This window comes from Odontesthes bonariensis, chromosome 22, assembly GCF_027942865.1.
Source record: "Odontesthes bonariensis isolate fOdoBon6 chromosome 22, fOdoBon6.hap1, whole genome shotgun sequence".
NCBI classification, from domain to species: Eukaryota; Metazoa; Chordata; class Actinopteri; order Atheriniformes; family Atherinopsidae; genus Odontesthes; species Odontesthes bonariensis.
This window is the reverse complement of record NC_134527.1, coordinates 17057472-17084562: the sequence shown is the minus strand read 5'-3', so window position 1 is coordinate 17084562 and position 27091 is coordinate 17057472. Positions and strand designations below refer to the sequence as shown.

The 27091-nt window shown below is 42.7% G+C and overlaps 1 protein-coding gene across 14 annotated transcripts; it reads left to right on the top strand.

Moving 5' to 3' along the window:
- Positions 1–117: 117 nt before the first annotated feature.
- add1 (adducin 1 (alpha)) lies at positions 118–26458 on the top strand. 14 transcript variants are annotated; one of them, XM_075456464.1, is made up of 20 exons: positions 118–254; positions 6952–7160; positions 8677–8839; positions 9074–9225; positions 10078–10158; positions 10324–10473; positions 10562–10705; positions 10797–10895; positions 11225–11398; positions 12980–13330; positions 16139–16234; positions 16333–16425; positions 16794–16814; positions 17748–17834; positions 19386–19542; positions 19972–20349; positions 21225–21314; positions 22769–22784; positions 23722–23775; positions 24279–24366. In XM_075456464.1, exons 2-19 carry the CDS (start codon positions 6966–6968, stop codon positions 23771–23773), a joined length of 2499 nt encoding a protein of 832 aa, XP_075312579.1. In that variant the 5' UTR covers positions 118–254; positions 6952–6965; the 3' UTR covers positions 23774–23775; positions 24279–24366. The 14 variants fall into 14 exon arrangements, with proteins under 14 accessions (XP_075312579.1, XP_075312582.1, XP_075312580.1 ...); XM_075456467.1 differs by lacking the exon at positions 23722–23775 and adding an exon at positions 22149–22182 and having other exon boundaries at positions 24279–24338; XM_075456465.1 differs by lacking the exon at positions 23722–23775 and having other exon boundaries at positions 24279–24403.
- The last annotated feature ends 633 nt before the right edge of the window (positions 26459–27091 follow it).

Sequence of the window (27091 nt, the reverse complement as noted above, 5' to 3'; positions counted from 1 at the left end):
AGTGGGCGGGCTAATATCTTGTGCTCCAATCACTATAGTTTCTTTTGTCACGTGCTTCTAGGTGACCAATAGTAAGCCGTAGATTAGTTCTTGCCGCACCCAAGTGGGATGATGGTAGATGGGCGGAGCGAGGACAAACGCAGAGAGATAAACCCACACTGAAACCACCAGGATAAGGGATAAAAACACTGAAAACCCTCGTCCAACCCTTCGTCCGCCTTTGTTTTTAATTTCACCACCACATTAAGGAGAGGGTAAGCCATCATTTAATCGATATGCTTCGCATTTTTCAGCAGCAGTATTTGTCAGGTGTAATACGGCCCATGTGTTTTTTTTAAATGTTTGCTCCGTGGTCTTTCTCGCTGTGTTTCAGCGGTGAGCTGTTTTGCTAATGTGTTGCCCGTGAGCGGGGGAGCCCGATCACCGGCTGCTGTGCACCTTTTCACACAGAAGAACAATTATTTCCGTGCTGTGCTTTGGTTTAATGAACTCACCTCCGCTCGGTCGCTGTAACGGACAGCCGAGGGCACACACTTTGAACCCGAAGTCTTCTGCTTTTAAGTACCGTTAGCTTGCTACCCGAGCAGGCCTGTGGTGGCATCATTTTTGCATTTTACGTACTCTTACCTACTTTTGCTGTTTTAACATGGACTCTTGTGACTAGGGGAGGTGTTTTCTTCAAGCCTGGGTGTGTTTGGGTACATTTTAGTTGCAGCTGTTTGGTGATGGAGCAGTTTCCTGTCCTAGGTCAAAGAGCTGCATGTCCTGTATGAAGAAATCCGCGCACACTCATTTTTAAACTGTAAGCAGGTTCTGCAAATCGGTACAGAAGGAAACAACATATTACGATTTCAAGGGATCAGACAGAATTCCCATCATTGTATTGAATAAATGCATAAAAATGAACACATTATGATTAGAAACAGGAGTCGAACTTGGACCACACTGCAAATGTGTTTTGTGTTTTTGTTTTGACAACTAACATAGAAATAGAAGTGCCATTCTTGTGCAGAAATCTATCATTTTACCATCATTTTTTGCATGACCGTGCAGCACAAATTTATGAACAATAACGGTCGCGCATTGATCTCTGGAGTATTAGTTTTTCCAAGCCACCCAAATGTGACCATTTTGCTGCTTTTCACCCTTTTATTTGGTGGTAAACTCATCACCTTCAGGTGTTTTGGTAATGGTCACATAGAATAAGATATTCGACAGTGTCCTCGTGGGATTTTTGAAGACTTAAAAGGTGTAGAAATAGGTTCTTAATTCTAATGGGAATGTTTGGAAGTGAATTTTAAGGGGTGGTACGAATAAAGATGCTCATTGTCAAGCAGTGCAGCGATTTTAATGTTTGGAAGGGCTTTGTTGTCTGTTAGATTTCCTTAAGTTTATTTGCAAACCACAGGCCATAACTGCAAAAGCTGGTTTTCTGTTTACATTGTTGTTGAAGTCTGCTATAAGTCCCTTCCCCCTCTCATTTATGTGGGAACTGGTTAAGCTAAACTGCTCAGATGGAGTGTGAGGCTGTGTGTTAAACGATGGCAACTCCCTGGATTCGCTAATTCTGTTAGAATGAGTTAAAAGTCCCTAAGGATGGAGCTCGGCTCTGTCAGCCTGGATCTGCGTGGCCACCCTTAATACACACCATACTACCGCACATACACACTCACTGTAGATACAGAGCTCTGTGTTTGTTTAACTCCCACTCCCCACACGCCCACACCCTCGACTGCAGTGCAGCTGAAAATGTGTTCCTCATTTCAGCTCCAGTCTCTCTATTTCACTTTACCCTTCCTTCCTCTCCACATGTGTTCACTTAGTGGTGTGTGTCAGGTTAATGTTTTTTGTAAAGCCAGAGGTCTACAAGCAATCCGTCACAAATGGCTGCTTTTGCACCAGAGAGGTCATTAAGGCTCAACTTAGGACACAGTACGTCATTATGTCTGGGTCAAAAGCTACACAGATGCACACATGATTGCTCATGGTGTGGGACCAGGGAGACTGTACCTCGAGCGATTCTGTCTGATATGACGAGCGACACCCACATAAACTCATCGGTACTCGCACAGTAACGTAGCCGAGCGGCCATTTCAGTTGGCAACAGATAATACTTTCCCATGCAGATAGTGTCACCGGTCGTGTCTCCATTTAGCAAACACTTCATAGCCGAGCGCCTTGCACATGAGAATGTACACTGCATGGAAAAGGGGATGATATATATTGCACATATGTTTAAATGCTTTAGAGCGGTATATACTGGACTGTTACCAGATATCTGCTCGCAGCGTTTAGTTGTAATACTGGCCGTTTAAATGTCATGATTCCATTGTTTTCTGGTGCACATCACACTTTCTGTCATGTTGATTATTTCATGTTTTCCTCCATATGAAGTCCACCTGGCTGCGGTTTTAACACACCGCCTTATTCAACCCTCTTCTTCTGCATTTCTAGTTAAAGAATTGACACTTAATCTGGACGAACCAACCGTTGATAAACGCATGGATGTAACAACATCCAACACCGCTTTAAACTGTTCTTTTTTAGCTTTTTCTGTTCTCTATTCTGAGACTCCTTTTTCATTGTCCGTGCCTAAGCAGGACGCAGCAGCTTGTTCACCAGTTTATCTCTGTATCTTGGAAGTGACGACGAGATGAATGTAAAGCCCTCTGTAGTCTCCTGGACCACAGTGGCATCTGTGCTGCCTCCTGGATTAAATATGTGCCAAGATATGGGATGGATACATGCTGAGCCTGTCAGCCACATGTTTTTTTGTTTACTAGAAATGCAGGCAAAAAGGGATATTCTAATATTCAAATCTGTGTGCTATGGGGATGTTTTACATTATTATTAAAGACAATTTCGGTCTGATCAGCAGTATTGCTACAAAACCTTATTCCTCTGTCTCTTTTCCTTTAAGTGACCAGTGACGTCAGTCATATGCACGCGTATTGTTGCCTCTTCATTTTGTGAAACACTGCTTCGGTTTATCTGCCGCTAGCTCATGTTGTAAATAACAGGGTCTTCTCTGTGCACGCTAATTACAGTCGTGTGCTCCAGAAGAGACCGTGCACGGGCAGTGCTAACATGACACCTAATGCATTCCCACCGGTCCTAGTAGTTAGAGACTGTGTGCACACAGTAACATGTGAGCTGTAGCTGTTGGAGTCTTCCACCCCAGTAATGACAGGCATCCAACTCTGAGATATAAAGAGGTCTCGTCTGAGTGCTTCTGCTGAATGCCCGAAAACGGCTTCAAACACCAACTGCACATACTCGCAGGCGTTAAAGCTGAGCCCAGAAAGACCAGCAGCACTTTGAGGGCCGTCTTTTTCTTGGTTTCTTTTTTTTCTAAAATGCACATAATGCTCTTTTCAGTGACACTCATTAGGGTGTCATATTTTTGGACTGAATAAAACGGACCATTTAGTCATAGCTGGGTCATGCTGAAAAGATGTTTTCAGCGCAAGCTTCCGTCTCTCAATGGGAAATTGAGATAACACTGAAATATGAACCAGTGCGTGGTGGGGTTTAGAGCTCATATAGGGGCACACACAGAGGAAACAGAAACCTTGTTAGTCTTTGTTATACATGATCTCAACTCTGTTTTTCTGTTCGTCATTGCTTCATCACATCCTATGTGACGATGCATTTAAGTGATGTTCAAAACAGTAGTCATCCAGCGAGAATTTGAAAAACTACAATCAGACCAAACATTTGGCACTTTCTAAACATGGGAACCTGTACACCCACACTGTTTGCTGCAACACATCTTCAGGTTTTTGGTAGCAGGCTCGCTATAGCAGCATCCAAAAATCACACAAGTGGATTCTGCAGTCATTCTCATCGGAGATGAACTAAAGTCCGACGCTGGGCTTTCGTCAGAACCTACCAGTAACTGCTATTTTTCTGCAGCTTTGTGTCAACTCGGTCCTTCTATCTCTGGTCTGCACCAAGGGAACATGTGTATTCAGAATGTCAGAAGGAAAGTTTCTGTGATTGCAGAATTCAGTACTAATGACTGTCCTACAAGTGGCCTCCCCAAACCTGCAGGGCCCTTAACGTTGGTCAAGACCGGCAGAGTAGCCATAAACTCCCCAGTATTTGTCGGATTACACATGAGCCGCAGCATCGGACGCTCCTAGTTTCCCTCTCACTGAATCCAAGTTCCTGACATGTTTTGGTTTTAATGTAAGATGAGTGACACGTTTGTTTGATGACGTCTATTTTTGTGAAACGAACTGGCTTGCAGCGAGTTGTTGGCCTACAGCTGTTCTTACATAACAATAATCTTTAGCGGGTGTCCTGTGTTTCCATGGTAATGGGTTTAGTTTCCATAGTAATCGCACTCTCAACAGGAGTGGGGGGTGTAGTCGAGCCCAGTGCACCTACATTTCTGAGGAGGGATGAGAGCGGGGGCATTCTGGTGAAATGAAAACATTCTGTACTTCCTGCGTCCATGGTTCTTTCCTTCCATTTCCATCAGAAATAAACAACTCTGAGGGCTGATAATTAGTTTCAGCTTTGTTTATATGCATTGGAGATCACGCTGTTGTCTGTTATGCTGCAGCTGGATTGATTCAGTTGACTTTAGTGTAGTGGAAAGTGACTTCACTCAAACTAATGCTTTTTGAGATGGCTGCCGAAGTGGCCTCATTTAATCCTATTAGTGGATTATTATAATTTTTTTTTTCCCAGGTTTAAAATGATAGATGCCCCTTCTTGACCTTTTAAGCTTTGTTTATACTCGCATAAAGGTGATTATAACAGGCAGTTAGAAAGCTAAGGAATTTCTGGAGCTCTCCAGTATTTTCCAGCAGCTCCCCCCCCCCCATCTCCTTTATGTGGCTTTAGATCTTCAACAAATACTTGATTCACCCTGTATTTGTACTGTAGGTATAGCAGAAGTTCCAGTTTGCATTTGCTGGTCCTGATTCTTTGCCGTTTGAGCACACAAGTCCTTTTATTTGGTTCATTGTTACACAATGGAATACATTAGTGAAAATGCTGACACCCCTGTCTTCACCTCTCAGATGTGTGTCTGAACAAGTACATTCTTCTCTCCACACTCAAAGGTCAGTGGGAAAAGAAAGGGCTTGATTGTTCGGTCCTGCGAAGTCTTGTCACTTTTTTTTGTCCTGTTTTCAGCAGACTTGAGACTTTTTAGCAACCTCATTGCCCCAAGCAATAAACACCAGCATGAACAACCAAGCGCAGCTTTTAGCTCGACAGCAAGTCGCTGCAAAGTGAATGCGATCTGACAGGCAGTCTGGAATCATTAAGACCTCCCTATGAACGATGCTGACATGGGTCAGTCGATGAACTGCAGACGCTGCAGCATTAAGCAGCTTCGGTATGTGTGAGGCTGCACCTAACAGACCTTTGGTGGCATGTCTGTTCAATGCGACCTAAAGGTTATTTTGGAAACTTCATGTCTACCTTTGACGCACGTTCCCTGTTTCATTGCTGAATTTTTCAGCAAACAAACTAACCAAGAGAAGACTTTCTTGCATTATTAATATGGTCAGACCGGGTCTCTCTCCTTAATGGGTTTTTGGCGCAGGTCTGATAGCTGATGCTCTTATTTCTCAGTCAATAACTGGGAGCTCCGTGTTTAGCTTGCAGTTATCTTGTTTGCTAATAAAAAACAGGATGTATCTGATGCATCCTGTCTGTGTGCTACGCCATTTACTGCGGTGTTCCGATTAAAGCGGTTGTCTCGAAGTTTGTGAAAATGTTTTGTTGTTGCGGGGAAGTCCCCGAACACAAATAAAACTGACAGAACCACTGAGAGGGTCTGTCGGCTCCCAGTGTGATACTGGATGCTTGGTGTTCAGGCTGCAGTTGTCATGGGAAATTTGGCCGCACATTTGTATTGATGCCACTAATGGGCTGCATCAGTCTCTGTGAGGGCACCGCCCACTATTCGATGTGCACATTTCCCCACGTAAGCCTGCCCGCCGGGTCCTTCAGAGCCTGAGCTCGAGTAGCCTGAGCCGTGATAGACGGATGGAGACTACTCATTCGAGCAGGTGGACTGAAATGGATGAGATATCTGCTCTCAGTTCGATTTTTCGGCTCTAAATCCTGTCAGTGATTACCATTAAGCCGTTTTAATTCTTCATTCCACTGCATAAATGAAGTCAACAGCATGACGTAAGGAAAAACGACACTTGCATAGTAATGAAAAAAATGTAAGTTTTGATAGTTTTCAGGCAAAGAAACCAGTGTCAAACTGGTGGGGGTTTTTTTCTGTTTTTTTTCTCTTCCTTTGCCAAGCGTTGACAGTTGAATGTTGTTGTGATTCCAGGAAATGCACAATGGAAATCAATGAGAGCTACTCTGAGCAGGGAAGAGGGGCCACATGACTGGCAGGAAGCAGGGGAGTGTGTGTGCGTGTGTTGTTGGCTTTTTGGTTTGATGACTGGCAATATTTCAATCCCCACTTATCCGGAGAACTTGCATTTTATCAGTATCTAATTGTCCCTAATCTGATCAACTTTTTTTCTTTTTCTAATCTACATGAAACCAAACCCTTTTCTTTTCCAAAGCAGATGGTTAAGCAAAGTAAAGATAAGGACAGTGATATGGTTAACTGTTTGGCAACTGCATTATTCTACATTGATTATCATTGACCAATGATAACTGATAATCGGTTATCAGTTAAAGTCTTTGAAGGTGTTTGCTGTAAAACAAGTGCCAAAAAACATTGGCATGTGCTCTTAAATGCAAGAATGCATCAGCCCTAAAACAGCTGCATAATGGATTGTCAGATGGCTTTATCCTTTTCTTGTCTTTTTTGTACTTTCACAAAGGAGTTGGCTTAAATATTCTCATTGTGACTCTGGGTGGCCTGTATTTGTGCTATCTATCTATCTATCTATCTATATATATATATATATATATATATATATATATATATGACAGTCCTCTTTTCTGTTACTGCTACAGGAGGCCAACCCAGGATGAACGGCGAGTCAGGTGCCGGAGTAGTGACGGCCCCGCCTCCCACCACTGCCCCACACAAGGAGCGGTACTTTGACCGGGTGGATGAGAGCAGCCCAGAGTACCAAAGGGAGAGGAACATGGCGCCTGACCTGCGACAAGATTTCAACATGATGGAGCAGAGGAAGAGGGTTTCCATGATATTACAGAGCCCAGTGAGTCAGCATATTTGCAAGACACTCTGAGGGGGGGTTAGACCAAAACAAGAGTCCAATCAAAGCTCTCAAAGCTGGACTAACACCAGAGGTCGAATTACTCCTGCATGTTTACAGTCGACTACACTTATTGATTTAGGTGTTCTGCTTTGATGCTCCACAGTTCCTGGAATATACCAAAGAGAGACCAGGAAGGGTAACCCCAAGGGGACTGTGTGCTTACTTTTGTGAAACTAGGTCTACAGTACTTACTAGAACGGTTTAGATTTCCAATTGTGAAATTGTACAACACTATCTTTATTTATATGGTGTACATATAGCCACATCATGGATAAAATGTGGCTAAGTTCCCCGGCAGAGCGTCACCAAAACAGCCCTGCGAGCACACACCCGCCTTTCCTCATGAATCTGTTTCCTGGTCAACAGGCAGTCGCCATTTAAAGCAAATAGTTGTCAGCCAAACATATTTTTGACACGCCGAAATAATGAAATCTACTATCGTAGACCTCTGGGAACGCCTCAGTTCAGCCCTGCACTCCTCTCTGTCTTTCTCACCCATCTCCACTTAATACACACAGTGGATGAAAATAATGGGATGAATGTTGGTTGGATTACTGGCAAAATGATGCAGTACTTGTCAAGCGTTAGTTACGTTTCTTTCTTTGGAGGACTTTACCTCTCTGCTTCACCGCAGTTCAGTGAGTACAGGAGAAGCAGCGGGACAGCTGACATTAATGTGAATGACGGAGAGGAAGATTAAGGCTTTCCATTGCGTTAAATGTTAAAAATAATGATTGAAAATTTGATTATAGGCAAAAAGTTACAGACAAAGTATAGAGGGAAACCTAGGTTTTAATTTCATTACGGTGTTCTTCAGTCAGCAACTTCATTCCCCACCCATCCATTTATACTGGGACACGGACAGTGATCCAATTAACAAGGCAGGTCCACTCTGCCCGCAGCTCAACTTCACTGTGCATGTGCACTGACTGAGTGGAATGTCTCTGCACGCTGTTTGCACTCTAAGATGATGCAAAACGTCCAGTAAAAGTTTTAGACACGGACATTCCGCTTTAGAGCACAGTTAGCAGCCCTCTCAGCATCACATGGCTGATCCTGTTTATTCCGCATTAAACAATGCGTTTGTGACCAGCTGAACACTCAGGACACAGAGAGGCTCTGTTTAAAGGCCTGTTGAAAACACTGATGTATCCGAGTCTGCAAACAGTCCATACATGGATTATTTATTTATTTATAGTTGTTAACCTTTGGTTCTTTGTGTGCTTTCTTTTACAGCCACATATACCATTGAATAGTTTTCTGATCCATGAACATGAGTGCTTATATCAACAATGTCAAAAAGCTTTATGTAACATTCATCATGTTTTTTTTTTTTTCCTAAGTTTCAGCACATCAGTTTTGCAATTCTAGGTCCCAAAATCACCTCAAACTTGTTGACTTTTTTTCTTTCCGTTTGTGCGTTTCCATCTGACATTGTGTCCGCGGTGACTGGCAGGCGTTTTGCGACGAGCTGGAGACGATGATCCAGGATCAGCTGAAGAAGGGGAAGACCCCCACAAGCCTGCTGGCGCTGCAGCAGATCGCAGACTTCATGACCACCAGCATGCCCTCCATGTATCCCGCTGCACCACAAGGAGGCATGGCAGCGCTCAACATGAGTAAGCAGAAAAGAGAACGAAAATGCGTGACCTTTTTGACCCCAGCCCCGCTACATCTGGACTCACAATGAGTAATGCAGCAGATGTCAGAATCAATTTTGGGAGAAAGAACCCAGTGTTTTTTTTGTCAGCTTTTGCCCTTAATAGTTTCTCCTCTCCTCATGTAACCTAATGAATATCAGTTATCATCCTCTGTCCTGTAACTGAACACGGTGTTTCTGTATCTTCTCTCAGGTTTGGGGATGGTGACTCCTGTCAATGATCTGCGTGGCTCAGACTCTATTTCCTACGACAAGGGCGAGAAGCTGCTCCGCTGCAAGCTGGCTGCCTTTTATCGTCTCGCTGACTTGTTCGGCTGGTCCGAGCTCATCTACAACCACCTCACAGTAAGATCATTCATTCTCCCTTTATAAATGAATTGGCCCCATCTTGCAGGATCAGTCGGTCAGCAGTTTGCTGAAGATAAAGGTCATTAAGGTTGTTCTTTAAGTGTTACATTTAAAAAGGTTTGGACACTCAACAAGGTATTTTTATTTATTTATTTTTTCGAAGATCTCTGACCTCTGTTCACAATCATAATTGCAAAAGGTCAAATAATGCAAAATTTCAAGCTTCTTAGATGTTCAATCTTCAAATATGTTCCAAACAATCAGTAGCCAATTGATGCCTGCAGGATGATAACCGGATGATTGCTTGCAAGTAGCTGGTTTCTTAATTGATATTGTTATAAAAGCCCTCCTAACAGAAAGTGTTGAGATTATGATGGGTTTTGTCAGGCTAAGAAAACTGTGCAGGACATTTGATTGGAGGACTGCTACAAGGCGAATCTGAACTCTTCTTTAACTGGGAAATGCAACACCATCACAAATATCCTCTTCCTGGAGGAGTCATCAGAAAACGTTTCCTATATCCTCGCTGCAAAATGAAGTGTCACATGTCACAGATGATATTTTACTCATTTCAGGAACAAAAATTTTGTCTAGATTCTTGGATGTTACTGTCCAGTTTTGACCGTATTTCAATGCATGTAACATTTTCTCTGCCTTGTTCAGCATATTCTGTTAAACCAGTGCTTATTTTGTCAAGTATCTTCATTCTTTGCATTTCTGATTCATTCTTTGAGCTGGAAAGAAATGCTTTTGTGTCGACCGACAGCATTCATTTATTTGGTTCAGCTCAGTTTGAGGAACTTTCTATGGAATAACCTAATTGAACATGTTTGTCGCCTGCTGTTGTAGGTCAGGGTGAACTCAGACCAGGAGCGCTTCCTTATTGTCCCCTTTGGGCTCCTTTACAGTGAGGTCACTGCTTCCAGTCTGGTAAGAATCAGCCCTCATCTTGAATGGAAAATCAAGCCTTTTCTTCTGCAGTTTTACGTTTCAGCCACTATGCCCCCACCTGTTTTCTTTTTTAAATCCGTAAGTTGTTCATGAAATGAATCGCAACAAGGCCATACAGCAGCTTTGCTTTGTCACGCCCTGCAGGTGAAGATAAACCTTCAAGGGGAAATAGTGGACCGAGGAAGCACCAACCTCGGAGTCAACCAGGCCGGCTTCACTCTCCACTCTGCCATCTACGCATCACGTCCCGATGTCAGGTGTATTGTACATATACACACAGCGGCCGGTGCTGCGGTACGGAACATGTCGCCGTCTTTTACCAAAAACTAAACCGTCCCATCACTGTTTGTCACGTCACATGACACCGTGCGTTTGGTTTCAGGTTTCAGCCATGAAATGTGGGCTGTTGCCCATCTCGCCTGAGGCGCTGTCCCTGGGTGACGTGTCCTATCATGACTACCATGGCATACTGGTGGATGAGGAAGAAAGCACCCTGATACAGAAGAACCTTGGGCCTAGCAGCAAGGTAACAGCTGTGTGATTTGTAAGGGAAAAAAAAGGAGAAACTTTGGCTCTGCGGCTGAGTTTTTGTTTTGTTTTGTTTTTCCCCGTCTCAGGTTCTCATCCTAAGGAACCATGGCTTGGTTTCAGTAGGAGAAACGGTGGAGGAGGCTTTTTATTACATCCACAACCTGGTCACTGCCTGTGAGATTCAGGTAGGTCACACTCGGCTTTATAAAGGCAACTTCATCTGAAATATTAGTTGGCTGCAGCCACGAGCATAAAGACATTTTTATCAAACCATTTTAATCTTGGGTTTCATTTGGATTGTTGTATTTGGCACCATGTTTGTCTGCATCCTCATAACGGCTGGATTGTCCCTTGTCTCCATCTTTCATGACTGTTTGTCTTTCTTTGTGTTGACCTGTGTGTCTCGTCTCGTGTCTCTGTGTATGTGCTCATTTCCACGTCTTGTTTTCTTCCACCTCTGTTCTGGATCCTTCTGCGGTTTTCCCTGTTTGTATACCGCCTTAATGTTTCCCAGGTGAGAACACTGGCCAGCGCTGGAGGGCCAGACAATCTGGTGATGCTGGACCCGGCAAAGTACAAGTCACGCCCACGGGTCCCTGAGCCTGCTGGCGATGGGTCCTCGACGCACCCCAAGTGGCAAGTTGGGGAGCAAGAGTTTGAGGCCCTCATGAGAATGCTCGACAACTTGGTAAATAATGAAGAAGGGATTTTAGCTGTTAACTTGTAGCAAGATTGGAGAGTTATTACCTGCGTTACGACTTGACTTGGAGGTTGCATTAATCAAATGTTTTCTGTCACCGACTTTTTTTTGTTATTCTATTTTTCTATTTTACAGTTATTGAAAAATCAGAAAGTCATGCGTCGATTTGGTAGATTAGAAAACGGGGGCAGAGCACCACAACTTTATTTAATTCACAGCAACATTGCCAATAAACTCATCCAGGCCACCTGTAATAAACCCCATGTCCAGAACCGTTTGCATTGCTAATTAGCTATTGCTCAGACTTGTGCGGGCATTAACGCTGACCTCCACATTGTCTCAGTGCATCTTGCGATCTGGTACCCAGGCTCCGCCCTCGCAGTGACGCAACACCTTCGGCTCTGCTACACTTACTCAGGCAAACTGCTCATTCAGGTGGATTCGAGTTCCCGAAAAAATGGGAACTCCACCCACTTTGTTGGGAAGCAATCAACTTTGAGCAGCGCCAACGGCCCAGGGTAGAGGCGTGTTCAAGATAGTGTCGTAGTTGAACTGCCACTCAACCCATGGATTGTACACGGAAGCGCTTCATTCAATATCAACATGGAGCAGCGTCAAGCTTTTGACACTGCTGTAGATGCTGTAATGAAAGTGTTCGACGGGAGATTCTCGTTAAAAATCGAGCAAAGAACAGCCCTTGAATCATTTCTTGACAGGAAAGACGTTTTCGCCTTGCTCCCTACTGGCTTTGGTAAGAGTTTAATCTACCAGTTAGCCCCGCTGGTAGCTAAATCATACGTCAGAGGAAAGATTGGTGTGATTGGCTTAAGCTTAGGCACAGCCTTTTCTGGCCACAACCAGTAGCAACCCGAGGGAGGCGGGTTGACCAGGCCATTTCGAATCGTATTCGTTATGGTCTTGGTCAGACCAGAATCTCGAAGAGATTTGAAAGTCTATGTTAATCAGGCTAGCGATCTGGATGCTGAATGCCCTTTGAAGTGTATTCAGGGAACACTACGGGTGCGGAGGTGCAGAGTGCTTGTAGCAACAGAGAATCCCATTGTTTGAGAGCCTTGTCAACTTCTGATAACTTGGCTCGGAAGGACGTTCCCTGACTATTAGCCACTCTATAAAGGGTCACTGCTAATTCCACTCTCCAGCGTGGCAGCAAAGCAGGGGTTCAGACATCCATTCGTTTTCTTAGGAACACTGCAGTTTAACGTCTGAGGGAATATGTTATATACTTCATGTGCTGTTGTTGGAACCTTCAGTTGATGATACACAAAATGCATTAGGTGCCAACATAAAAACATTTGTAGCATAACTGCTGGTGTTGGATCTAAAAGATTGTGGATTGGAGATTAAATTAATCCTTTTATCACGGTCTTTAGTCAATTAAATTAGTTTCACCTCAATTTGGCCAAAAACTAAAATCATTTCCTTCACTGTGGGACAGTACCAGCGCTGAATTAACTTCTTTAGTATCCTGTTATATCAAGCTTAGGAATGTTTGCTCTATTAGCCATCTTCTAAGCTCTGTCGTTGCTCTTTGTTCTTCCCTCTCTCCAGGGCTACAGGACGGGCTATCCTTACCGCTGCCCGGCACTGCGAGACAAAGGTAAAAAGTACAGTGACGCGGAGCTCGCCTCCTCCTCCCACGGTGGTTACACATACGGGGAGGACAGTGACTCCGGTGCTCGCTCCCCACTGAAACACAGCTTCCAGCGCGGCCAGCGTGACAAGACCCGCTGGGTCAATGCCAGCGGCCGCCCCGACGAGCCCTGCGAGGACGGGCCCGACGGCAGCAGCCCCAAGTCGAAGCCTAAGGTGTGGACGAACATAACACATGATCACGTCAAACCCTTGCTGCAGTCTCTCTCGTCCGGTGTCTGCGTGCCAAGCTGTATAACCAACTGCTTGGTCTGTGCCTACCTTATTGTTCATAGTATAGATTTTACAGCTACCTTGTTGGTGGAAATTAGTAGGTGGTCGGCATCTTGAGGGTCGGGGAGGGAAAGACCATTTTCTGAAGAAAATATCTTGAATGTTTGACAGAACCGCTTGTTACAAACTCGGTTTAATCCTGGTTGTTACTACTTTTAGGCCTGTTTTGGCTCAGTCAATCTGTAATTTCAGATGTCTATCCTCTACTGTAGACGCTCTCTGTAAAAATCACAGCTGTGATTGGTTTTCTTTCTGGTCTCCTGATGCTTCACGATGCCAGGCCACCTGCCCACAGCATGCCCTACTGCATGTGTAGTAGTGAAATGCATTGTTGGTGTTGATGTTTTTCCCAGAGGAGCGAGCAGCAGGGGGTGTGGCATGAGTCCCCAGGTAGGCAGGTGAATGTGGCAAGACGTGTTGATGTTGCTGCTGTCCACACTGTTGCTCACCACCCCCCTTAACACTTAATTTTCCTCTTTGCATCTTGACGTCGGCTTACTTTGTTGCTTCAGGCAAAATTGAGTTTTAGGGAGATTAGTGGCTGTATGTACCAAACTAACATGTCGGGTTGCTTTGTGGAGTTTTCAGTTAATCTGTTACATGTTTCAGAAGACAAAGGAGGAAGGTAGCATGTCTGTGAGAATATTGTTTTTTTTTTTTCCCCCGGAATAGTAGTCTTCCAAACATTTGATTAAAAATGAAGGTTTTTCAGAAAAGCAAACATTTCTTTGGCAAGACAGATATGCAGCCTGTGCTTTTTTGTTCTTTGTTCTTTTTCATTTGTCTCAAACACTTGCAACTGCTTCCAGTTGCACGTCCGTGGTGCCTTTTATTATTATTATTATTTTCTTTTCTATTTCCGGTTTCAGTTTTATTTCAAAAGTGGCTTTGAACACCCCTAGGCCTGCATGAGTGGATTTGTCTTGGAAGAAAAAGAATGATAATGAAAAATTGAAGAAAAAACCCATAAAATTTGACCTGACCTTTTGAATCAATTATCTCCTGTTGGGAAAGTAGGAAAATGTTATGTTGTGAGACTCTTTCTCAGTGAGTATATCGTGTTTACATGTTCATCTCATACTCAACCAGCCCAACCCAGCTATTCCCATCCAGATTCCCTTCTCCATCTAGCCCCAGGTTTGGCCGGTAACCAGCCAAGCTTGGAGTGAATACTGGAATGAAGTCATGAGCTTCCGCTTTCCACCGCGAATTGCATTTTTTTATTTTTTTTTTTTTTTTTCAAACGGTTGAACGAAACATTTTGCATGAGGATTTGTTTTTTTTTCTGTCTTCACCTGCTGCTCATTCAGTTCGGTGCAAGAAACGGGTGCAGATTTCCCCCTCATAATGCTGAGCATTACCAGGTTTACAAAAAGTACACATAAAAGGGAACTTTTTATTTAGCTAGACAATAACAGGTGCCTTCCTCTGCAGGAAGGATGCTCTTAGTTTGTAGATTTGTGACGATGGCTTTTCTTTCTTTCTTTTTTTTTTTTTTTTTGTCCCAAAACGGGTCAACTGCTCTCGGGTGTGTTTCTCTCTTATCTCTGTCGTCCTTGTTGTTGTGTATCAGCCTGGAAAATGACTTTGGTGATGCCAGCTCACCCCTCACCCCCCACTCTCGCTTCGTAAGCCAACCTCATCGTCTCAGTCAGCCATCTCTCACTTCTCCCCCACCTCCTGTCACCACCCGCCCCTCACGTCTCCCTGCCACCTCCGTGACCTTTTTTCTCATCCTGTGATGTTTTTCAGTTGATTTTCAGTGTGAAGCTGTTAGTTTGTTTTTTATTTTATTTAGATAGTATATCAATGATGATGATTTTTCTGGGACATAAACGCAGTGTAAACTCTGTCAGCCGTTTTTAATCTGTATGTGACTGATAACAACCACCTCAGACAGACAAACTCGGTGTCATCTCTGGGATTTCTTTAAGAAAATCATTTCTAATTCCAAACTACCAAATTATTATGACCAAAATCATTCAGGATAACACTATTAATGCATCTGTATCACAATGAAATGTATATTTAAAGTGCAATGATAACACTCAGAGATTTTCTTACATTTATAGCATAATTAATATGGCATATTGATACACTCGGCATGTGTGTAGGGAGGCGGAGATGGTCTGTAATGATGACTGTAATAGGAGTACAGTGTGGGAGGGAGCACACTTATTTAGCAGTTAATGAACAATGATTGACACTGAGCTAATCTGAGACCTCTTGGAATTTAGCATTGACACGTCTATACTGCTCATCTATAACATGAATCCTTGGGTTATTGTTGCTTTTAATCACACTGATCCTGGATGCATACACACACGTCTAAAACCTGCTGTTTGGAGGTGACCTGTAGAGGCAATGGGGGCGCAAAAGTGAGTGCGTACTTAAGTTTCTGTCATTTATCAGAGCAGCCTTAATACTCTGCGTCAGTGAGAAATAACATCCGTTATTATGGCTGTGTAAACGGGCACCAAAGATGTTGCATACGTCTAACAGCCTCCTGCTTTATTACCAACTTTCTAACAACCTAAATGAAGTGCGCACATACTTTCCCAAACGTGCCTCATCATCATTGGTCCACTTTTTTTTTTTTTTTTTTTTTTTTTTTCAATGTCAGACCTTTCTTAACAGTCATCCAACTTTGTCAATTTTGTTTCCCGCATGATTTTTGTATGGTGAAGCCTGCATTGTATTATGTCTGAATATATCTCTGTGTTTTGTGTTCATGTCGGTGTCTCTGATGTTAGCCGTTTCTAATATTTTCCGTGGTGTTTACAGTGGAATAAGGAGGATGGGCTCCGCCAGTCTGCCGTAGCCAATCAGTTCATCCCGATGAACACTAATCCAAAGGAAGTCCTGGAAATGAGAAATAAGGTATTGCACCTTTCTTGTGTTTGGACTCTTAACTGGTGGCAGTAGCTTCCTCGTTCACATGGAAGCATCTTTTTTACGAGTTAAAATGTTGTTTCTAGATCCGGGAGCAGAACCTGCAGGACATAACGACAGCAGGGCCGCAGTCTCAGCTTCTGTGTGCCGGCAGTGTGGTGGAACGCACCTTCAATCAGGTCAGTCACTGGATTCAGCACTTAAATGCATCGCTGCTCCTGACCTGGAGATGAATATGTATCTGTTATTTGTCGTTGACTCCATTTTCTATTGAGATCAGCCAAATTAAAATCAAATTTTCTTTATATGTTCAGTCCAGGTCTGGAGTTGCTCTTAAATAAAGACGCTTCAATTTGAGTTTCTGTGCATGGACTTATCCTGGACACTGAGCTGTGATGAAACAAACAAAATATTTTTTATCCATTGCAATCTTCTTTTACATCACTTGGTACAAAGTGACAATATCGGAGAGCAAAAACACGTCCTCCGTGTTGTTTACCAGAGCATGGGGTGACTTTGTAACTGTGACGTTATTTTTTGACCACAGCACAGAATGTCAATCTTGCAGGTGAGTAGTTTGCTGCTCTCCAGACCTGCCAGCTCAGGCTGTGTCCATACTCATAATGATTTTTATTTCATATAAAAATATTGTATTTTTATTTCACATTTTATTCGGTTTGTCTCATTTTGGCTGTCGGCAGGCAAAGCTGGTGATTTTGGTCTCATGTAATGCTAAACAAAATCCCCATTGTAGTCCTTTTTTTTTTTTTTTTTTTTTTTTTCAGATTTTTTTTTTCAGCATGTGCTCTTTTTTTTTTTTTTTTTTTTTTTCTCTCTTTTGGAGAGGAAAATATGTGGGTCATGGGAACTTACTTAGTGGTTTGTTTGCATGGTTCACCCTTCCGTTACTGTGGAGCATTTTACTCAGTTTTAAAATGGATTGGAAAGGTTCAACCCGAACACTGTGAGGAGCAGAACATGAGCAGTTAGTTACAGATCCTTTAAGTATTCCTTAGACTTAAGTTTTGGGTAGAATTAAACCTAATAGGAACACCTGAAGAGGCTCTGGCATGTCATACTCTTGGTGTAGTCCACGTAACGTATAGCACCCCCTTGTGTCGATGGTTTGCTCCTACAGTGCATGCTCATTGCAAAGTGCGCCACTGCTGCCATGCTTTTCATAACACGTCTCTTTCCGGAGCCATCTCTCTTTGCATGTACTTTCATTGTGTGTGTGAGTGCAGAGGTGGGAAGCCACTAAGCTCAAAAATGACTGAGATGTTAATCCCCCAAAAGATAAATGCATCTAGTTGAGCAGGCAGAACTGCATCATGCAAAACTTTACTCTCTGCAGAAGTCCATGTTGTCACTCTTTCTCCCTTTGTGTTTGTGTGTGAAAGATGGTGTGTATGTGAATGTCAGAGCTTCTTCACAACTACTTGATGCACTGCTAAACTGAATGTGCTCGGTTGTGCTCCCCTCACTGGGTTTGCTATTGCAGGATGCCCCTCTGTCTGACTGTACAGACACTATTGATGGCCTCGATGTGTCCGAGGGGTCCTATAGTCCTGCTAAATCAATTAGAAAGGTACTTATTGCTCCAGTCTCCAATATTTTGATCTCCAGTGGGATACAAACGTCTTGGCACCCCTGGTCAAAATTTATTTTACTGTGGGGGGGGGAAAAAGTCAAGTAAAATTTGTCCAAAAGTTCAAAATGAAACCTTCCTTTTAGTATTTCAAGCAAAATTACCTTTTTATACAAAAAGAAATGGCCTCATCGCTTGAGTTTTTAAATGTACTGAATCCATTCTAACTGTTACTTTGCATTTCACACCCTTTGCCACTGGCTGCAACGCAAAGCCAGTATTAACAGTCCACCCTGATGCTTATCATTTGGAGAGGTGTGATCTTCCGATGGGTCTCCCATAACACTTTTTTTTTTTTTTTTTTCTTTTTTTTTGTGAAGTGCTGCTGCACAGTAGAGCACCGTCCCATCACTCCAAAGCCTGCAGAATCTCTCTGAATTCTTCGCAGGGTCGGGATGGGTTTTGATTCGCCCTTTCGAGTGAATCTTCAAGCAGTTCTTTCAGAGCTTTCACGATCCTCTAATGCACAGTTTGACCTTCGCCGATCTTGGTCATTTTCACTCCCTTATTACTTAGCAAGCTGTCATTTATGTTGCCTCATTTCAGGGTCTTACGCCACTGCTTCGATGGCTGCTGATAGTTGGAGTAGATGATTTGAAGCTTTGAAATTTTTGGTTGGCAGGAGATGACAGAGATGAGAGCTGAAGCCGAAAGCATCCTTTCCTAAAATTTTACTAAAGGAAAAATAATTAAACTTGGGTCGGGGCTAGAAGAAATGTACTGTAACATAAATTTTGTCCAGGAGGTGCCCAAACCTTTACATGCAACTGTGTTGTTCACATCATCAGTCCTCTGCAGGACTGATATCCAGGACTGATACCCTTGATATCTGAGTCTGAACAGAGGAAGTCAATGCATGAGAAAAATTGTCCTCAAATTATTATCTGTAGGGTGACTTGTTTTTTTGTTTTTGTTTTTGTTTTTCTCCTACATGTTTATTTTAGATCCTTTGTATGCAGTTCATATTAATATGTTTGGGTTTTTTTTGCTTTTGAGGACATTTCAGGTTGATGCTGACACATGTTCAGTGTAACTTGCTGCCGTGAAGCTGTCTGCAGAAAAGATTTCAGTAAAATGTTTTTGCTCCAAGATGCTCTTTACTACAGTTTGCCGTCATTGTCCGAAGGCCACAAACCCTTACCGACGACTCTCAGGGTTGGACTGTTGGTTTGGACTGTTTTTCAAACCTGACTGTGCGTTGCTGTTTAAAGTTGCAAAGAAATTAAATGCTACTCTTTTCTGTAAAAAAATATACCTTTTTTTTTCTTTTTCTTCCCTTTTTCAACCTGAGATTTTTGTTGAATTCAGACAAACCAGCAGCTCTTGTTCTGAAATTTCGGCCCGTCTGTTACCTGATAATCGTTTTTCAAACTGAAAAATCTTCGGCCAGTGCGGTCAGTCATCTGCATATGAAATATTCTGCCTAGTTTTCACTAAATGGAATCTATTTCTCCCCTGACGTCTTGTTTTGTTTTCCTCCGTGTCCTGAAGGGCGAGCTTGTGACCGCGTCCAAGGCCATCATCGAGAAGGAGTACCAGCCCCAGGTTATCGTCAGCAAGCAGGGTCCCAACCCCTTCACCAAACAAACCGACCAGGAGCTGGAGGAATACCGCCGAGAGGTGGAGAAGAATCAGAAAGGAAGTGAAGGTAAAGGCAGAGAACGTGAAATTGATTTCAACACGTTGTCATGGAAAAAAAACTATCCTACTTTATTTCTTTTTAATTGCATAATTTAGTGGCTGTTTAGTTTTAATTATTCAGTTTTGTTTGAAGTGGAAGTTGCATCTTAAGAAAATTACAAATGTGAGCTCGGGGTAGCAAATCTCACATGCAACGTTTAGTCTTAACTAGGTTTCACAGATTTGAAAGCGGTAGGTGGCGGATGGACATGTAATGGCTGACATTAGGGGAGTGTTTTATTATCGCCTGTAGTCGACCTTTCTCATAAGCTGTTACTCAAAACTTTTCTTTTTAAAGTACCGACCTTCATGCGCAATTATGCAATATCCCAATGAAATTCAGACTGGCAAAACTATGATGTTATTTCTCCACACACTTGCACACATGGATTCATAGTGCAGGGACGAGACGATTTTAGGGAGGGATCAGCCTCCAGTGTACCAAGTCCAGAGCCTGGGACGGTGGAAGGGGGTCAGGCCTCCGTCTCCACACCTCTACATTCAAGTGACTCCCCCAGCTTAGAGAAAGCCAAGACTCCAGCTCCCACACCAGCCTCGGAGCAGAGCGCCTCCTCTCAGAGCCTGTCTGCAGGGCCTGAGCCAGCTCCGAGTGGCGCAGACTCTGCAGGGACAATAGCAGATGATGTTTTTTCAACTGCAGAAGAGGTCTTGTCAGCTCCAGATTCACCACATAAGGAGTTCCACAGTGCCGTGCTGCGAGCCCTCAGCAAGGAGCCGCTGGCGGCAGAGGCAGCAGAGGCAGATCAGGCTCCAGGTACACCAGATGGAATGGAGTCTAGCCTACACTATGGCCTTCCACTCCCAACCTTCCCTGCTCAGCCCCGGGCCCCTTCTTACTACATACCACTCCACTGGGCGTCTGGGAATCCCTGCCTGCTGTTTCCTCTCCTTTCTCTGAGGGTTGGGAGTCTGCTGCCAATGTTTTACCATGCGCAAGCACCCTCCCCACCCACATGTCAGTCTCTGAAGCCTTTGCTTGATTGTTTTCCCCTTCACCCACCCCTCTCTGATGTCTTGTCCAAAGGCATCAGAGCTCTGGCAGATCAGATAGCTTTCTGCAGTTTGATTGGACAGAGCTGAGGGGAGAGGATGCTATAAATCAAGTCGAGCTCATTCTATTATTAAAACTATCCCTCTATTTGAGTTCTCTCTCTCCCTGTGTTAAAGTGCTTCTGCAGTGAAGGGTTGTTCTACTTTTTTGAGGAAGCTGCATCTGAGCTCAGTCATCCAATCAGATCATCCCATGTGTAGAAAACAAATAATGGTCCTTCTCTTCCTGCTAACCTGCCTTTTTTTATTTTATTTTTTATCTCTGTTGGTGTCATCTCTCCCTCCTAATTTCAGTCAAACCTAATCATTTAATCCGATTTTTCTTTTCTCCCCTTTTCCTCCTAAGGTTGATTTAGTGGGAAGTGTTTTGAATAAGTTTGCAGTGTTAAAGCTTTTTCCCTGGTTTGGGTCTTTTTCATCTTCCCTTCTGTTTTTGGTGTTGGGACAAAGTGATATAAAATGTGGCTTTTCAGTAAATAATTGGCTAAAAGAAATTACAACTATATATAATATTGAAAGCTATTTTATTTAATGATTTATTTGGGGTAGATGGTTCCTTACTACTGATTTTTCTTTCAGATCCCGAGCAACAAGTAGAGTCAGAGGAGGAGGCCAAAGGCCCCAAACCCACGTCCACACCACCTAGCACCCCAATCAGAGCGGAAGAAGGTATGTTGGCCTCAGCGGCCTGGTCCTGCCTGGTTCGGCATGGGTTTCTCCAGTTTTCTGGCTTGGGTGTGTTTCTATGAACTACACGGGGAACGCAGAGGCTCTTTCCTCTCCACCTGCCTGTCTGTCGTGGGCTCTGTTGTTGTGGTATTTAATATTACTACTCCGAACTAAGTGTTCGTGCTGTGTTTCTGTAATAACAGGCCAAGAGGTTTTTTTTGGTTTTTTTTTTTTTTGGTATGAGCAGTGGAAAACTATGAGGGCAAATACTCTACCAAAGATCTAATTGCTTAATGTCAGGTAATTCAGATGGGGACATATTGAGTAGGGGGGAAAAAAGAGTTTTAAATTTTTGATGGACCACAGGGCAGGCTTTTATTTTTATTTTCTCCCTCTTGGTCTTTATTACCATTGGATTACACCTACTAGAAGTGGCCTTATAAACAAGAAATTCTAATTAGTAGTCCTCCATTTTATTAAACGGCTTTATGAGACGGCTATAATTAGTCAGTGTGAGGGGGAGAGGGGATGAGTGTCTTTGAATGTGGGTGTAATCTAATATCAGAAATGTGATATAATTCATATCTTTGGACGGTATCTCCTATCCCCCTTCACTTCCATTCTCCATCCCTTTTGGGAGTCTACTAAGAATGGTTCCCAACCATTCTTCTTTTTTTTTTTTTTTTTTTTTTTAAATCTTCTGATGTGTTTTTTTTTTTATTTTTATTTGATATATTTTATTTTTTTCATTTAACACAGTGCCTGTGGTTTGACCTGCATAGACATTTGTTTCTACTTGTGCTTTTTCTTCTTTGTGGCTGCGATTTCAATCAGGAGATGGAAATACAAAAGAGTACCTGTTGCCATAGTAAGTATGTACTGTTCCACCTCCTCGCCACCCTCCTGATTACCGCTCACCCTCCACGCTTGTGTTTGCTCTCTTACCATTTTTCTCTTTGCATGGCTTCAGTAGCAGAGCTGGTCTGTGGTCCAAACTAACCCGTTTGTTGGGGTTTGTGACTGTTCACGTGGTTTTTCTAAACTCTCCTGAATTTCTAACTTGTGTTTGGTGGAGTTAATTTCAGAGCTTCTTTCTGTCGCAGTTTGTGTTCACCGTTTCAATTTTTACTTTAAAATGACAAAAGTACAATAGTGAAATGGTTACCTTGAGGCAGTTTTCCTTGAAGTCTAAGTTTACTTCCCCATTAAGATTAATGATAATGACTTAATCAAAGTGGAAGAAGCTCCTGAAGTAAACTTCAACAACCTGCTCAGTCTTTTACGTTAGATAACCTCTCTTTCCTTCCTGCCAGTTATTCACGATCCTATAAACCAACCTCTCTTGCACATATGCACACTCTATAAATGTTTATTGAACACTGTTTTCTTCTGTATCTTTCTTTGTTTAAAAAAAGAAAACATCAGGTAACGTTTTGAAAATGTCTGTCTTTCAGGCGAGTCCTTTACCAGGTACATCAGAGCTTTATTTAAGTGTGGCTTTCCAACCCGACTGGCTGCCGTTGGTTTTTCCTGACACGTGGTTGAAGCCCGGCTGTGTGTTGATTTAGCTTCCACTTTATCCATCTGTGCCGTTCGGCCTCGTCTCTGTTCTGACAGACTTGTGAGCTGTAAAATGAGGATGATGCATAGTGTTTTCTTGTTTCGCAGCAGTCTCTGTTGCATGAGAGCTGTATTTAAAAATGACTAAATCTGTTGACTGGCAGCTGATTGCACAGTGTAGCAGCTTGTGGCAGTGTTTTGGATGCCGTCCGTTGGACTGAAGCTGACCCTCTGGATGCAGCATATCTTTTTTTTTTTTTTTCCAATATTTTTTTTTTTGTTGGGAGTATTTTTACAACACGGAATTTTGCACCAAAAATTTTATTGGCTTCCTTCGTCCATTCTCCACATCTCCACCAACTTTGGCCTGGTAGTGTTTGTTAAATCTTGCAGACAGACAGACGAGCGTTTCAGAAAACTTATGTAAGCTGCAGTTCTCCTCTGCATTAGAACTACGTTTAAGTTACTAGAATAATGAAGCTGCATCGAGTTTCTCATTAAAAGAAAAAAAAAAAAAACATTTGAGGGTGGAAGAAACCTATATTTATTATTCAGAACTGAAGATAGAAATGCAAAACCTTCCCCAAAAACATCAGTACTTGGGTTTCTTTGCTGCCAGCAGCTGGATTAAAATGCACTAATCGCTGTCTGAGACTCTGCGGCTCCTGTTGTTAATTTGCAACTTATTGCTTTTTGAGTGCTGCTCCAGGTTTGAATTAATTTAGCTTTACCCCCCCATCGTGACTCACCTGTGTGGCTTTGTCGAAATCTTCTTGGGTTAAAAAAAAAATCTATTTCTATGTTGTGGATTGTCACTCCTGTTTCACTTTGTTTTGTTTGTACACAGGGTACATATGAGCAAGGGAACTGCGCTCATTAAGATTTGCCTGTATAAATGAAGGTAACACAAAAAGTGCTGTGTGCGAGCTTGGATGTCGGAAAGGGAGAGGAAGTCCTGATGAATGAGAACTGTGTTGTGCCGCTTATTGCCTTTTTGTGAAGAGAAGCTTTGCAGCTACTGTATGTGTAAAAAGTTGATCTTGGGTTGGTTCTGGATCTGAGGAAAGGTTGCAAGTTGAGCTGTCAGGTGCATTACTTTAGAGGTTTGTTTATGTTTTATTAATATTTTTTATATATTTTTTTAATGGTTGTACTCTTGGCTATTAGTAAAACATTTGCCCTTTGAAGTGTCAGGCTTTTTACCCTTTTTAAGTCTCAAGAGTCTTGAGTCTTGGGCTTATTTTTTTTGGCTTTTACGGTGACAAATTGATGCTTTTCAAGCTGAAAAAGGTGTGGATTTTACAGCTTACCCAAGCGAGTGATTTTCCCAGTAAGCTGTCGTGTAAGCAGATCCATCAGATTCTCTTCTGAGATCAGTAACTCTCTCTGAACTCCTCCTAACAGAGTCCTTGCCGGAACAGACCTATAAGGATGAGAGCGACGCAGCCACCCTGAGACAGACCCTTCCAGATTTAACACCCGACGACCCCTCCGACGCTCCAGCGCTTCCTGCCGAAGACTCCGTCCCCGAGCCTGCCACCGCAGACGCAGCCGAGGGGGAGGAACCTGCTGACGCTGGAGACCAGGAGGGCGACGAGTCTCCCAGCAAATCCCCCTCCAAAAAGAAAAAGAAGTTCCGCACTCCCTCCTTCCTAAAGAAAAACAAAAAAAAGACAGAGTCCTAGATTGGAGAATGTTGGATCGGTCCTTAAGGCTGGCCTCTGCCTCTCTTCACTTTTGCTTTTTGTCCTCTGTCATTGCACCCTTCGAGCGAGCCGCACTCACACGCAGTTATGCTTTTTGTTCTTTTGATATAATTTGCCGCCGGCTTATTAACCTGTTTTCCTTGTTAGTGTGTGCCAATTTTGTATACATTGTAAAAACGATCGGATAAAGGTTTTTAATTGATAGAGGCTTTTAGCTCGGAGTGAGCGATGCGATCCGTCTTGTCCACTCCACCTGGTCTCTTATGCATGTCCACTACACTTGCTGTGAGACAGTAGGGTTTTATCCCACTTTTCTTTTCTTTTTTTTTTTTTTATAAGTATTATTTAACCATTGTAACCACTAGAATGTATTGGGATTGTACGAAACTATGTCAGAAGTGTCTTTAGGAAAGAAAAAAAAAATGTCCATGCAGAAAGAAGCTTGGACCGTCTCACTTCACAGGCGGTAAATTCAGACGGTGAGAACTATCAATACTACTTGTATCCCTGAAACTGCACTCATGTAATTACATGTTGGCAGACCAAGAGAGCTACGATCATTACTTTGAGAGGATTATGTCCTCATGCTAAAGGAGTCATGATACAAAAGTTTTTAATTGAATCATTCAATATGTTCAAGCTTATTCTCATCTCATGTTTGGCTTTGAAATCTCTGCGTCCTCTGCCTACCAGCTGTTCACACAGCCATGAATATTTTGCTCTTTGGATAGTGAACCACATTAATCTGTATGCATTGCTACAAAGCTGCAGACGGTCTGTCAGAACCTTTGATTTTAAGTGTAGTCCACGAAGGTTCAGTGACGCCCGGGCTGCGAGCGAGCGTTGTGCTTGTTCATTAGTGGAGGCTCAATTCAGTGGACCCGCCTCTGGCCATACGTCTTTAGATGAAGGAATGTGGAAGTTTGTGTTTTTCATTCTGCTTGTTTGAGCTTGGCTTTGTTTTGGATTTCTCTCCTTGATTTTCTCTTTGTCCATGCGAACGTCATAAACCGGCAGCAGCGCCACATATTGTGAGATTACACATCTCATTTTAGTTTTTTTTTTTTTTATTATTTTATTTTTTTCCTTCCAACCTTTTTGTGCTTTTCCACAAAGTAAATTGAGCCACGATTATTTGCTGTGAGGTAGCACCGCGAACCTCTGGTTTTCTAAACCACTTTTTTAGGAACTGATGCCACACTGCGCTTTCAGCTACTCGTGGCCAATTATGGAGAGCATGAAAGCACTGTTGCAAAGCCGCACGATCAATCCTGTCTCGCAACGCTCCTTAGTTAAAGGCTATGAGCACTGAATACCTGCGTGTATCCAGTGTGCAGGGAAGACGCGGCACACCGGAGAAACCTTTCTATCTTTAGTTTTGTCACTGTAATCAATAGATTGCAGAGGAGCTCAGCTCGTAAGTTGCAGGGCATCGACACCAGGCCCAGCCCGTTTTAATGAGGGTTAGTCATCGCTCTTACTAACGGTGAACTGAGAGGCAAACAAGGTCGAGAATGGCATAACCTGATTTGGAATGTGGCCCTTGCTCCCTACACGCTTTAAGAGCTCCTGAAGGAATGCAGATGAAGTGCTCAGTGTGCTGTCCTGTTAAATGACTGTAAACACCCCTTTTATTTTAGCTTTTAAGTGTGCTGATTAAAAATACTAATGTCCCAACAGTCATTTAAGTCAACCTGATGTGTTTTTTTTGATGTTCGTTTTTTAAAACAACAACTCAGAACTGATATGTTTCTTCCATCTGAACTTATACCAATTTAAATGTCTCCTCACTATTCCATCTACAGACTTAACACTTCATCTCTTTTGTTTTTGTCATGGTTCTGCCTCCATGAATTAAAAGACAAAAAAAAAACACTACCTTGAAAAGCATTATTGTCTGGTTATTTCTAGAGAATCTCAGGACGGTTGCAGCTGATTATCCTACACAACATACTATTTGAACAGTGCACAATCATAGACTGGTTGGGGAAAATAGTTTACTGTGTGATGAAGATTAGGCGGCATTTTTGACCACAAAGTTAATTTGAGTAAAAATTACTGTCACTGGAAACCGTCATCTAATTCTTCAGGGAAATTCCACATGATAAATGCACCGTTGTTATCCAAAGACTTTGTCTCTTCGTGAGGGTGGATCTAAGGAAATCATCGGAAATATTGTGAAGTAAAGATAGAAGGAAGCCATGGAGATGCATAATAAAAGGATCAATTTTGAGATCTAATATTATTCACATTGTATGCTCTTACTTTGGGTTCCATCTGATTTAAGCACAACATCCCATTTCCATTTTTTTTTTTTCAAAAAGAAAACCTTTGTTAGTTTTTAGAGCCTTTATTGGGTTGACAGCAAATTGTCTGTAATGCCAGACCTCTTAGAGCATCTAAAAATAAAAAATAAAAAAACGGCTTTTCGTCAATCAAAGTGTGTTTGAAGGGTAGATGGTGCCCCTAAAGCTTCAACAGCTTCCCACTGTCAGTTAAACGTGCCCTCAC